Source organism: Poromitra crassiceps, assembly GCF_964638095.1.
Source record: "Poromitra crassiceps genome assembly, chromosome: 2".
In the NCBI taxonomy this organism is placed as follows: domain Eukaryota; kingdom Metazoa; phylum Chordata; class Actinopteri; order Beryciformes; family Melamphaidae; genus Poromitra; species Poromitra crassiceps.
The window spans coordinates 53,308,327-53,322,335 of record NC_139624.1 but is presented as its reverse complement, the minus strand read 5'-3'; the positions used below and the strand labels follow the sequence as shown (position 1 = coordinate 53,322,335).

The 14,009-nt window shown below is 43.7% G+C and overlaps 1 protein-coding gene across 2 annotated transcripts in view; it reads left to right on the top strand.

The window, feature by feature from the left end:
• scyl2 (SCY1 like pseudokinase 2) overlaps positions 1-11,952 on the top strand; it is a 57,647-nt gene extending 45,695 nt beyond the window's left edge. For both annotated transcript variants that reach the window (XM_083654488.1, XM_083654489.1), the window contains 12 exons: positions 3,994-4,110; positions 4,251-4,376; positions 4,686-4,862; positions 5,334-5,456; positions 7,583-7,696; positions 8,428-8,560; positions 8,670-8,788; positions 9,840-9,940; positions 10,178-10,247; positions 10,452-10,529; positions 10,671-10,790; positions 11,301-11,952. In XM_083654488.1, the coding sequence (XP_083510614.1) occupies positions 3,994-4,110; positions 4,251-4,376; positions 4,686-4,862; positions 5,334-5,456; positions 7,583-7,696; positions 8,428-8,560; positions 8,670-8,788; positions 9,840-9,940; positions 10,178-10,247; positions 10,452-10,529; positions 10,671-10,790; positions 11,301-11,936 (1,914 nt within the window). In that variant the 3' untranslated portion in view covers positions 11,937-11,952. The remainder of the gene's footprint in view (positions 1-3,993; positions 4,111-4,250; positions 4,377-4,685; positions 4,863-5,333; positions 5,457-7,582; positions 7,697-8,427; positions 8,561-8,669; positions 8,789-9,839; positions 9,941-10,177; positions 10,248-10,451; positions 10,530-10,670; positions 10,791-11,300) is intronic.
• The last annotated feature ends 2,057 nt before the right edge of the window (positions 11,953-14,009 follow it).

Sequence of the window (14,009 nt, the reverse complement as noted above, 5' to 3'; positions counted from 1 at the left end):
TTAAACTGTATAGGTGGAAGTTACAGGTATGGCCTCAGCAAGTGGGACATCATGGTGGAATGAGGAGGACTCAGAGGAACCAATTGTAAGGGTTTTTATTCAAGCAAATCCCTTTGTAGATGGATAATCATCAGACAGATGTAGACAAGTTTGAACAGATGATTGAACCTAAAAGACAAACAAGATATTAACAAAGTATTCGAACAAACAAGAGAAAACAAATTAATCTGTAAACTAATATAATAAAACTAATTCAAATCAAATACTTAATCAATATACAAAGGAAATAACACTAACTATAACAAACTTAACACTTACTTTAAATTATGCATCTGTACATTTGCAGACAAAGGGATTTGGCAGGAAAGGCCAAACCAACAGCCTTCCCCCAGCAGCGTAGATGGCAAACTGAGCCTGGTCTAATCAGTGTCCTCTTATGGTGTACAGGTGTGGCTGGTTAGAGTGCATCTAAGGCCTGCCCCCCCCCCCCTCCTCCTGAGAAGAGGGATAGGCTTTTGCACAGTGATGGTCCTGACTGGTGCAGAAAACAAGAAAGTCAGAAAGTCCTTAACCCTCACACAGGTCATCTGTGCTGACTGTCCATTTCGACTGCTCCAAACTATTGTGGGGGCGATCTTCAAAGTCAGTCAAGATACCAAATCTGGGCTATAATCAGCCTAAATGTGTAGTGTGTCTTACTGGTATAGTAGTTTGTTGCCATTGTTAATCAGACATTCCTCTGATTCACCCTCTAACAGGGTATCTGTCTTGAAAAGTATTATTAAAAGTTGGGAAATCAATTTAGGGAAAATCAAGACTCTTGAAAAGTATTAAAAAAGTCTTTCAAATTTAAGACCCTTTAAATATGTTATATTTTCGAATAAAAATTAAAAATAATTTGCATGCTTTTAAAAGAAATAATGTAATGTTACATGCATGTGTCCGACTGTGTGGGCGTGTGCGCTGAGTGCTCCAAGTGGTGCTCTGCTTTAACTCCCAGCTGTAACTCCTCTCTTTCACTCATTCAGAGCTTCAACACAACAAACATGGCTGCTGTGAGCGCATGCGTTCTTGTCCGGTCTTGTCTTGGACATGCACGGAGAGCGAAATATGGAATTATTTTTGCTTACGTTACGTTGCTGACCCTAAGGGGACAGACACTACATAGCCTGTCTGTAAACGATGTTTAAAAGTGCGTAGGCGAAGGGAGCTGACCAAACGCTGAGAAACATCCCGACTTCAAAGAGCAACAGGTTAGCGAATGTGATCGATAACATAATTACATTCCCTCAAATAAGTCGTCAAACTAGTGTTATTTTGTGACAAGCAAACATTTTTCACAAGGAAATGTGCTCAGTACGAGCAACCCTCTGCCAAGTAACGTTATTGAGTCATGACGCTGTTTATTTAATAGGGTGATCTGGTTGGGAAAAAAAATTACATCAGGAAGACGTTGAAAGCAGTGATTGATAATCAATTAAATCTAATTTTTTTCTGAAAATTGCATCATTGGGAGGTTGATTCTGGCACTCAATATTAAGGGTGGGCAATATATCGATTTTATATCAATATTGTGATATGAGACTATATATGGCAATTGGCAAGGCTGTCCAAACCTTTTTGAATGGGGGCGGGATTTGATAATGTGAAAATATCTGGGGGCCAGATACTTTTCGCATCATATGGGTTATATGGGAAAAAAAACATACAATACAGGGTGCATTCGTAAATCCACTCTGACGCTCTACACTGAAATGAGAGCGCGATGGTACAGTACATTACAACGGCGCTCCCAATTTACAAACGGTCCAGTGTGCGTTCTGGGCGCTCGGAGTGCTACTTCCGAATGCACCTACAATTGTACTCTAAGGATTTAGTTTATGGTCTGAAAACATTAGTTCCGCCTGCGTTGTTCCTACTTGGTGCTTGTCTACAAACTGCATGATAGTGCTGTCAAGCTGAACTTGCTTCCTTAACGAATTCACCTTATGTAGCCACGCCCATTTGACCCGGTTGTGTGGTCGTGTGACGACTTCCGGCTAAAAAAAGAAAATGGCTGGCTGCTCCAATATCATCCAACTCTGAATTAACTAATAATTTAGCCAGTTGTATGTAACATACCAAATAAAAGCAAACGGCAATGTCTAAGAATGCAACACGATGTAACTGGCTCGTTAAGTCTCGCATTCCAGGGAATTACGTTAGCGTCTGCGGGTCTTATAGACGTAAATGGCTCAAGCTACGCTTGGAGGAGAGAAAACTATCTGAAGCTTTCTTTGTTGGAGTCCAGGTATGTTTTACAAGAAAGTGCTCGTCATTTTTGACGATAACGTTATCTGACCTGGCTAACAGTGGATACTCGCTTGCTTGCTGTGTACCGAGCTCAAAGTAGTAGGCTACGTTCTTTATTTTACCCCCAGCACTGTCCGCTACAAAAACAACTCTCTTCTTCATGACGTTCTTTCATATTTCGCGCCGTGACTGCGGGAAGTGTTAACACGACCCGGAAGAATTTGGCCCACCCCCGCGTCTGAACATAAGGTGAATACTGTAGTATATTTTGAAAGATGGGCCATGGGCTGCATGTAGCTCCCGGGCTGGACTTTGGACATGCCTGAGATATGGTCTTAGATGTTGGATATGGTCATATGGTCTTAGATGCTGGATATGGTGGTCTTAGATGTTGGATATGGTCATATGGTCTTAGATGTTGGATATGGTCATATGGTCTTAGATGTTGGATATGGTCATATGGTCTTAGATGCTGGATATGGTGGTCTTAGATGTTGGATATGGTCATATGGTCTTAGATGTTGGATATGGTCATATGGTCTTAGATGTTGGATATGGTCATATGGTCTTAGAAGTTGGATATGGTCATATGGTCTTAGATGTTGGATATGGTCATATGGTCTTAGATGTTGGATATGGTCATACAGTATGGTCTTAGATGTTGGATATGGTCATATGGTCTTAGATGTTGGATATGGTAATATGGTCTTAGATGCTGGATATGGTAATATGGTCTTAGATGTTGGATAGGGTCATATGGTCTGAGATGTTGGATATGGTAATATGGTCTTAGATGTTGGATATGGTCATATGGTCTTAGATGTTGGATATAGTAATATGGTCTTAGATGTTGGATATGGTCATATGGTCTTAGATGTTGGATATGGTCATATGGTCTTAGATGTTGGATATGGTAATATGGTCTTAGATGTTGGATATGGTAATATGGTCTTAGATGTTGGATATGGTAATATGGTCTTAGATGTTGGATATGGTCATATGGTCTTAGATGTTGGATATGGTCATATGGTCTGAGATGTTGGATATGGTCATATGGTCTTAGATGTTGGATATGGTCATATGGTCTTAGATGTTGGATATGGTCATATGGTCTGAGATGTTGGATATGGTCATATGGTCTTAGATGTTGGATATGGTCATATGGTCTTAGATGTTGGATATGGTCATATGGTCTTAGATGTTGGATATGGTCATATGGTCTTAGATGCTGGATATGGTCATATGGTCTTAGATGTTGGATATAGTAATATGGTCTTAGATGCTGGATATGGTCATATGGTCTTAGATGTTGGATATGGTCTTAGATGTTGGATATGGTCATATGGTCTTAGATGTTGGATATGGTAATATGGTCTTAGATGTTGGATATGGTAATATGGCAATACGGAACAAATGTTGTCTTTTCCTGGTTTTAAAGGCTGCATTACAGTAAGTGTTGTATTGATACAGTGCATAGAAGTTATGACATACTAAGACCGTTTAGTTTTGCAATCTCAAACTCAAAATGTATAGTAAGTGTTAGTTAAAGGTGTGTCGCTGTTGTAACCGGTTACAGCTCGAAGTGGCGATGGGGTCTTGAAATTTATTGGAAGGGTCTTGAAAAGTATTGAATTTAACTTCAGGATTGCTGCATATACCCTGTCTAACCTTAACACTGACCTCCCTCTTACTGTCGTGTAGCTGAGCAGCATGAGCCCAGCAGTGTTGAACAAGATCCCCGAAGACGTGCGGGAGCATGTCAAGATGCTTCTCAGTGTCACGCCCAACGTCCGGCCTGACGCAGACCAGATGACCAAGGTTTGCATTGTCACTGCAACACACATACACACACACACACACACACACACACACACAGTATCCACTCAGCTCATATGGCACATCATGTGGTATGTGCTTTTTGTTGGTAATATTTCCTTTTCCTTGGGTGTGGTATCCAGATCCCGTTTTTTGATGACGTGGGTGCGGTGACCCTGCAGTACTTTGACTCCCTCTTCCAGAGGGACAACCTTCAGAAGTCCCAGTTCTACAAAGGCCTGCCTAAAGTCCTGCCCAAGCTACCCAAGGTAATTGCCTCCACATGGCTTTGTAATGTGAGCATACCTTGGTACATAAAGCAACTTTGACTTTTCCGCTCAAGACACTGAATTTGATTTTGCCCTGTTTCAATAAATTATTGTCCATCAGGTTTATCTGTTTCAATAATTGATTGTTCATCACGTTGATCTGTTTGTGTCCCTTGCCCTCTATACTTTGTTACAATCCTGTTATTACAAGTGCTCTCGAAATAAACTTGACATGAACATACAGTATCTATAGTTTGAAGTCATCCTCTTCCATGGCTTATTGGTCCCCCGTCCCATCTCCTTTCTCAGAGAGTGGTGGTCTATCGCATCTTGCCGGCGCTGACCTCAGAGTTCATCAACCCAGACATGGTTCCGTTCGTGCTGCCCAACGTGCTGCTGATCGCTGAAGAGTGCACCAAGGAGGAGTACATCCGCCTCATCTTGCCTGACCTCACACCTGTTTTCAAGCAGCAGGAGCCTATCCAGGTACACACACGTGTGATGGCATTTTCTCTCGATATTTCACAAACACTGTCCTTTTTAGAAAATATTTGGGGTGACAGGGCTTTTCTCTTTCATCCTTTGCATGCTCTGTTTTGTTTTGGCATGATCTGTGTGTTTGATATTTGACAGTGGTATTGCATGGTACAAATTATTCCAACTAGAGAGCACACTATGTTTGGGCTTGGTCTGGGACTGTATCAAGACTTGTCTTTCTGTATATTTTTTTTCCATGCTTCGTCAGGCTAGCAATATGGTGAGTGGTCTTTGCTATGAGTATGCTCCAATAGCATCACAGTAACACAGTATAACAGTCATGTTTTCTGTAATACTAAAAATGTTACTAAAACCAATTATAGTCTCCATTCACTTCTACTTACTCACCAATATGAAATAGGATAGAATTCTCTTGCTTTTAATTCTTATTTGTCCTAACGGTGTCCCTATGCTGTGCAGATCCTGCTGATCTTCCTGCAGAAGATGGACCTGCTGCTGACCAAGACGCCGGCAGAAGACATCAAGAACAGTGTGCTGCCGATGGTCTACCGAGCTCTGGAGGCCCCCTCTCTACAGATCCAGGTAACATCAAGAACAGTGTGCTGCCGATGGTCTACCGAGCTCTGGAGGCCCCCTCTCTACAGATCCAGGTACAGGCCGCAGGAAGGGGCTGCTCAACCTAACCTTAATTGTAGTTGTTAGTGGGAAAGCTGTCCACTAGATCAGTGGAGGGAGGGGCACAATGGCCTAGGCTAGTGCTTAGTGAAGTAGGAGGGCTGGGGTTTGACCTCCCACTCCCCCCCCCTTTTTTCCCAATATTTTATTTTTCAATTTTTCTTGAAATAAAATAAGAAAAAGACAAACAAACAGGCTCAAACACAGGGGGGGGGGACACATGCCACAACGACACTCAATATTACAGTTTTGTAATATAATATGGTGCTACCAGCTGCATAGGGTGCTTATGTGCTTCTAAGAGATGTTGTGTAAGAGTAGCCTGGGTAAACCCAGCCTCCATGTGACCACTATGTACTATCAGTCACGAAACATACGCTACAGGCATAGCCTGTGACGTCACGTTGAAGGCTGGGTTTACCCAGGCTAGTGTAAGAGGTCAATGAGGAACTAGCCGGGGAAGTCACGTGCCCCTAACCTCATCGAGGTAGGCTAAAAACGGGTCCCAAATAGTTAGACATTTTTTAATTGACTTAAGTCAAATCAAGTCAAGTTTATTTGTATAGCCCTAATTCACAAGCATGTCTCAGAGGGCTTCACAGGAAATATGTCTAGCTAATTCTAGCTGACACAACAGTAGCAATTAGAGTAGTAATAATAACACATTGAACAATCATATGATAGAGAAATATAGAAATATAGAATAGAATGGGTGCCATGCTTTAGAATAGTGGGGGAGGAGAGATCAGGAGAGGGAGGAGGTGGGAAGGGTGCAGGGGAGCGAGAGCAGGGGGAATGTGAGAGGAGAGAACAGGACAGTGATGAGGTGGGGAGGGAATGGGAAATGTGGGGGAGGAGAGAGCAGGGAGGAGGTGGGGAAGGGGTAAAGAGGAGAGGGGAGGAGGGAGGGAGAGCGGGGGGATGTGGAGGAGGTGGGGAGGGAATGGGAAATGTGGGGGAGGAGAGAGCAGGGAAGGAGAGGTGGGGAAGGAGCAGGGGAAGGGAGAAAGAGAATGGGTGCTATGCTTTAGAATAGTGGGGGAGGAGAGTTCAGGTGGGGAGGGAGAGCAGAGGGAGTATAAGGAGAGAAGTTTTTTGAGTGTGAGAGAGGAGAGAGTAGGAAAAGGGGGGAGCAAATCAGACAATCTGACTACTCTAGCCATTTACCGGAACTAACTAGAACACAGGGAATCTAGCTAATCTACAGCCTAGTCTGCCCTGTCCTATTGTGCTCTAGTCTGATTTTAGCCTGAACACTATGACAGGTCTACAGCCTACAGTTAGGCTGTAGCTAATCTATCGCCTAACCTAAGCTATTCTAACCTACCGGCATCCCTCTACCAGTGCTGTAGAGGGACCTGAGTCTCTCCATCCTTATAACAGAGATCTGTCTGTCAACCACAATTGGAAAGAAGGTGAAGAGGGGGATTTCCATTCCTTCAGAATGAGTTTTTTTGCAACAGTTGTCCCCAGTGTCAAAGACTGTTGCACAGCTGTAGGGAAGTCCAGAGAGGTCTAACCTCCCACCTTTTTTAATTTGTTTATTTTGGCCCTGTTTCTTGTTGGATTGAGTGTGCGTGTTATTGGTGAGTCTTGACTTCCCATGTAGCCATGCCTGCGGAAGTATCCTTAGGGCTTTTCACACAGCATGCTCTTAGCCCGGGGCTATCTTAGCCCGCGGCCGGTCTGACTTGATAGCGGGCCGGATTCGGCCCGTGGGCCACCAGTTGAGTAGCCCTGGTCTATGGGTTTAGACTGGTCGGTCATACAGGATATAGCTGGATGCTGCCCCCCCCTCTTTAATGTAGATGTTACTATTTCTGTTGAGGTAAGGCTTTATTGCTGTGGATACAGCCTGCTTCGATGTGATAAAGCAACATGACAAACTTAACACACTACAGTGTTACCCCTTGGGAACCTTGCTGCTGGAAGACAGCATTCATCTTTCTAGGTGATCTTGAATGTGCAGTCAGAATGCCTGCTGGACATGAGAGGTCATATTTGATAGAATCTCGTTATCTGTGGCCCACCAGGAGCTGTGCCTGAACATCATTCCCACGTTTGCAAACCTGATCGACTATCCCTCCATGAAGAACTCCCTCATCCCTCGCATCAAATCAGCCTGCCTACAGACTTCCTCCCTAGCGGTGAGTTTCCATCCAACTGTTGTCATTCTCTTCTCTCCAGTGTTGATGTAACTACTTTTTGCAGTAACTAGTAATCTAACTAATTACTTTTTCACATTTAGTAACTCAATTACAATTACTGAAATTTAAATGCGTTAGTTACTAGTTACTTTAGGACGTGAAAATAGAGGATAACTTCGATCATCAGTCCTAGTCCGGGCAGAGGCGCAGCTGCAGTCAGAGCCCCAGACTCTGATGACCTTGAGTAGGCTATAAGCCTCCCCAATATGCACATGTTCAAGTAGTCCCATGCAGGTACGATGATAGATACAATTTTAGAGTATGTCTTGTCCCACAGCAACACTAAAATAATGTGCGCATTAATATGAGAATCAAAGCAGACTTTGAAAAGTAACGCAAAAGTTACTTTCCCTAGTAACTAATTACTAAGTAATTCAATCACTTTTTGAGAGAAGTAATTAGTAACTAACTAATTACTCATTTTCAGTAACATGCCCAACAGTGCTTCGCTCTCTGCTTCCTGGTCAACCCTTTCAACCTATCTACCTCCATGCAAATGGTCTTCTCTAACGCACCCCTGGCTTGGCTGTAAAGCAGCTGCTACCAATTGAATCTGTCTCTCAAAATGCCGTTACCATTGGTGATACTGTTGCAACTATGATCCTATATTCAACAGAATATTTATGTCGTCTTGAATGTGTATTTATGTGTCTACTTGTGTCTTTACGTAGGTGCGAGTGAACTCTCTGGTGTGTCTGGGGAAGATTTTGGAATATCTTGACAAGTGGTTTGTCATCGATGAGATCCTGCCCTTCCTACAGCAGATCCCCTCTAGAGAACCAGCAGTGCTCATGGGCATTCTCGGTAAGCAAAGCAGGGGCTCTGCTCTTCGAAAGACGATCTTTTTTCTAACCTGTAGAATTGAACAATTGAGCGAGGGCTGGTTATTTGAATTTTGTAACTTCCCCCTCAGGGATCTACAAGTGCACCTTCACCCATAAGAAGCTGGGCATCCCCAAAGAACACCTTGCCACCAAGAGTCTGCCTCACCTCGTCTCCCTCAGTATAGACAATAACCTCAACCTCAACCAGGTACACAAAGCAAACCACACACACACGTATAGGCAATAACCTCAACCTCAACCAGGTACACAAAGCAAACCGCGCACACACATATAGACAATAACCTCAACCTCAACCAAGTACACAAAGCAAACCGCACACACACATATAGACAATAACCTCAACCTCAACCAAGTACACAAAGCAAACCGCACACACACGTATAGACAATAACCTCAACCTCAACCAAGTACACAAAGCAAACCGCACACACACGTATAGACAATAACCTCAACCTCAACCAAGTACACAAAGCAAACCGCACACACACATATAGACAATAACCTCAACCTCAACCAAGTACACAAAGCAAACCGCACACACACGTATAGACAATAACCTCAACCTCAACCAAGTACACAAAGCAAACCGCACACACACGTATAGACAATAACCTCAACCTCAACCAGGTACACAAAGCAAACCACACACATGTATAGACAATAACCTCAACCTCAACCAGGTACACAAAGCAAACCACACACACGTATAGACGATAACCTCAACCTCAACCAGGTACACAAAGCAAACTGCACACACACGTAGACTCACAATTTGATTTCACACATTTGACCACATCAGTGTCTTTGCCTCTGATTGACTGAGCTATGCACCTCTCGACACATTCTGTACATATGTTTTTTCGTCTGTAAATCTGATCGTTTGAACAGCTGACAATGCGCACCAACACTCTGTAAATCAGTCATGTGGAGAGTCAACAATGCACACTTGAACAACCTGCTTATATTATGTCAATTGTAGATCTGTAAAGTGCAAACATCTGCTAAGCTGTAATGAAATGAAAGGTGAAAGGTCTTTGTTGCCAGATCGCAACACATTTGTTGTAGTATCCTCAGTATGATTGTTTGCTGTGACTAGTTGTATGTATTATTTTCTAAACTATATTTGCCATGCTTGTATGTATATGCTGTTCTGCTGCAGCAGCAGCGATCCATGTTCCCCATGGGCATCCTTAAATTTCCTTTAATCTAATCTTAATCTGATCTATTGTGTGTTTCAGTTTAACTCGTTCATGGTGGTGATCCGGGACATGCTGAGTCGCATGGAGGCTGAACACAAGACCAAGCTGGAGCAACTGCATGTCATGCAGGAACAACAGAGGTGTCTGTCAACACTACTCACCCTCTACAATACCCCCCCCCCAATTATTCACTTTGATTACATATCAAATGGTCATACATATTGATGGAGATTTTAGACAATAGTGGCTGGACAGCCCAGAGATAATTGGATGTAATCATGCTGCCTGATGGTGGTGCTGCTGGTGGTAGGACTAACCAGTGTCTGTTCATATCTATTTTGCTCTTTGACTTTGTTCACGGTTTTGTGCCCTAACAGGAGCATGACCATCTCCACCCAAGGGAACCAATCAGAGGAGACCAAGAGCACACCCAGCCCTGGCAACCAGGTGAGAGGCTAATTCCATGACAACCAAGAAAGAGATGAGAAAGATGTACAAACTCACCATGTGATAGAAACTTTTTTTTTTTTTTGCGCTTTGCTTGACAAGTGTACTGGAGCGCCTCCTTTTTTTAACTGCTGGATTAACTGTTAAACTGGTAAATTAGATGTTTGTACCTCTGTACTGCACTGACTCCTTGCCTGCTTTCAGATTGATGATATCTTTGGCAGAACAGGGGTTAATGGGAAAGAGAATGAGTCGTCAGCGCCAGCCTCACAACCTAATAGAGTATGGCAACAATGTCACACCTCAACAGCACAAATTTGACTGAGTTTGAATTGGACCCAGTATTAATTAATAAAGTTTATTAATGGTTTTCTGTCTCCGTTTCCCTTCCTCACACTTCCCATGTGTCTCCTCTCTGCCCAGATGTCTCTGACTCTGGAGGAGAAACAGCGTTTGGCTAAGGAGCAGGAGCAAGCAGCCAAACTGAGGAACCAGCAGCCTTTAGCCCCGCAGACCATCAAACCAGCCTCCACCAACGCACAGGTAACACAAATACAGAAAGGTAACAGATATGCGAGATCCCCCCCCCCCCCCCCCCCCCCCCCCACACTATGGGTCCGGGATGACCACGCCCCAAACTCATTTGATTGGTCGCCGCAAGTGCTTCTTCCTGAAAATGTACAGCAAGTTAAAAAAATGTTGGTTAAGATTAGGGTTAGGGGGGTAGAATATGTTCAGCGCAGGTTGTGCTAGGGCTTGTGGCTTAATGGGTAAGGTGCTTGCCTTACAGTCTGAGGACTGGGGTTCGATTCCCAGTCAAACCACACACATCTTTAACAAGCATTTTTCTTATTTTCAAACATTGTGGTTAGACATTAGGTTTAGGCAAGTACAACAATTTGGTTAGGGTTTGGGTATGTCTAGGAAGTTTTCAGGAAGAAGCAGTTGCGGCAACCAATGAAATTAGTTTGGGCGTGGAATCTCACATACAGTATGTGCACACATGATACTCATCCTTCCTGACGGTCCATCTCTCCCTGTTTTACTTGACAGGCTAAGGATCTGACCAGCAGCCTTCTCAACAGCATGACGTCTCTAAACAGCATGTCCTTGGCCAACACTGCGCGGCCAGCCCCGGTGCAGGGCTCCACCATCGCTGCCTTTCCCTCCACCAGCCCCATGGTGGGCTCCATGGGCGCTCCGGCCTCCAATGGCTTCAACCCAGCTATGGGCTTCCAGGCGGGGGGCATGGGGATGGGGATGCGCCCCGCAGGCCCCGGCCTCTACGGCGGCATGGCCACCACAACCAGCACACCGAACTTTGGCGCTCTCAGTCAGAATCAAGGACCCCTCGGGCAGACGAATAAAGCCCCTGACTTGTCAGCCTTGGACAATCTTTTTACCTCCAACAAGCCCAAAGTCACCCTCAACCAAATGGGTCCCAAGCCCACCCCTGGAACCAGCAGCCCTTGGATCAATCAGTTTGGCTCGGCCCAGACCACTCAGACTGCTCCGCACCAGGGGGCGGCGTTAGGCATGGGCGGGGTGCCCAGCGGGTTTGGGATGCAGGCCAACCCTTTCTTCAGCCCGCAGAACTTTTCTCAGTCTGCGACCCCCCCTAGCGTGAACCAAGCTGGGCTTAAACATAGTGCATCTGTCAACAATGATCTCAAAGACTTATTTGGCTAAATGTAAACCAAACGCTGCTGGATTCCATATATTCTTTTAATGACTGTAGACAGGGCCTTGTATTCCTGCAGTAAAAGACACTGGTTGAATGTGAAAACGATCAGCCCTGTTGAGGGCATTGCGGTTTTTAAATCTCACCTGGTTTGAATTGTCATTCTGACGCTTGCTCCCATTCAACTGGCCACTGGGCCTCAGCGATTAACCTGCACCTGAATTCCATCTGAGCAGGAGGACATAAGGTTGGGGTCACGGGAACTTGTTATTCTATACTGCTGGGGTTTCCTACTCTTTTGTACTTGACACACTTGGCAGCGTAAATGTCATGGGTTTAGGTTGATTCCAACTTAGTTTATTCAGGAAGTTATTTGTTCAAGCGTATCACCATGACTGGACTGAATGGAACTTCCTGAATGGATTGCATCAGAAACTACCCTTCACCCTGGTAGACATTTATCGAAGACAGCAAAGTTTGCTTCTGTGGTGTACATCTGCTTAGTTGCTCTCATCTTTCCCGGGTCTTTGGACATGCTTCTTCCTTTTCCTGACTATTTGAAGACATTCCGTGTGTCTAAACTGATCAGAACAAAATGTCTGAGCCCAGTGGGAGGTAGCATGAAGTGTAGCACTGACAAGCCTATAGTTACTGATCTGCATCCAGGAGGCTCCTCCATTGAGACAATCTAAGAGGAGTCTAGAGAACTTGGTAACGCTTTCTCTGCAGCAGCAGTAACCTCCATTTTGTCAACTCAAATTAGAGTAATGATAGTCTTCATTGTTCCCTCTGTTCTCATCTCATCATTGCTTTCATCAGGAGCAAGTTCTGTTGATCTAAAACCTACTGTCCTTGAGACGTCATGATTTGACATTTGAGCTTTTTTAAATTAAATTAAGGGAATGTTTGTTTAAGGGAATTTTTGACAATTAATTTGCCACTTAATTGCAATTCACTGTCTGGAAATGTCTATGCGGGTGTTGTATGTGAAAGTAAGAGGGTTGACAGACATCCATTTCACTTTGTAACAAAGACTATCCATTCCAAATGCAGAATAGAGGGCCGGTCTTTCTGATAATATTGGAGCAGGATGTATGGAGTAGGTCCTACAGCACTGTCCTCAAATGATGTGATAAAGCAGTGGTTCTCAAACTACGGGTCACAATATGTGAAACAAATATTTCTATTATACACTTTTATTATCATCTAAAAAGAATCTTGTGAAATACTGAATAGGCCTCTATGCCTTCTCTGATAATCAAATGAAACAACCTGAAAGGGGAAAATCATCCTTTGGTTGAACTGTTAACTGCTGTCTGCATTATGCAGCCTTCTGAGGGGGGATTGCGAGATGCCTTTTTTTTTAAGAAGTCCTGAACCAAAACGTTTGAGAACCACTGTGCTAAAGGAAAGGGGAACAAGGACCATAATGCACTGCTTAGGCTATTGTGCCTTACATGGGTACATATTATTTCTACAAACATTAAAACTAGGCACAAACCACATCTAATTATTGATGTTTTTCCCCTTACCAGCCATCCGGTAGGTCTGTTAATCTCGGCTCACTTCTGAACTTGTTTTGTTGCATGTTCCTGAACTGACCACAAAAGATCAAAATATTGATTTTAGCATCTTTATCATGATTATGATTCCAGTGACCAATGTTATTTTGTTCCACAGATCAAACCAGATTTGCTCTGGCGAAGCAAACCTTTTGAAGGTGCTCGGTATCATTCAGTGTATAATTTCTGTTAAATGATCTGTACAATTAAGATATCACTATATTAATATTTTGATTTGAGCACTTACCAGCCTATGGGAGACCTGTGCTATGGATATATATTATGAAGAATACATATAGTTATTTAACGATGGAGCATTCTGTGAAGGCCTTGGTATTTTTATGTTCTTGTGATAATGATCGTGATCGAGAGGCCTTAGAAGAGTGTTGTGCAATAATCCTTATGGGTGGTTGAGGGGACACCTGGGCTGCATTTTGATTGGCTCAGCCTCAGGCAGCCCTCCATGTAGCTGCACTGACCTAGAGTAACCTCATAGGTCAGTCAGATTTCCTAAACAGA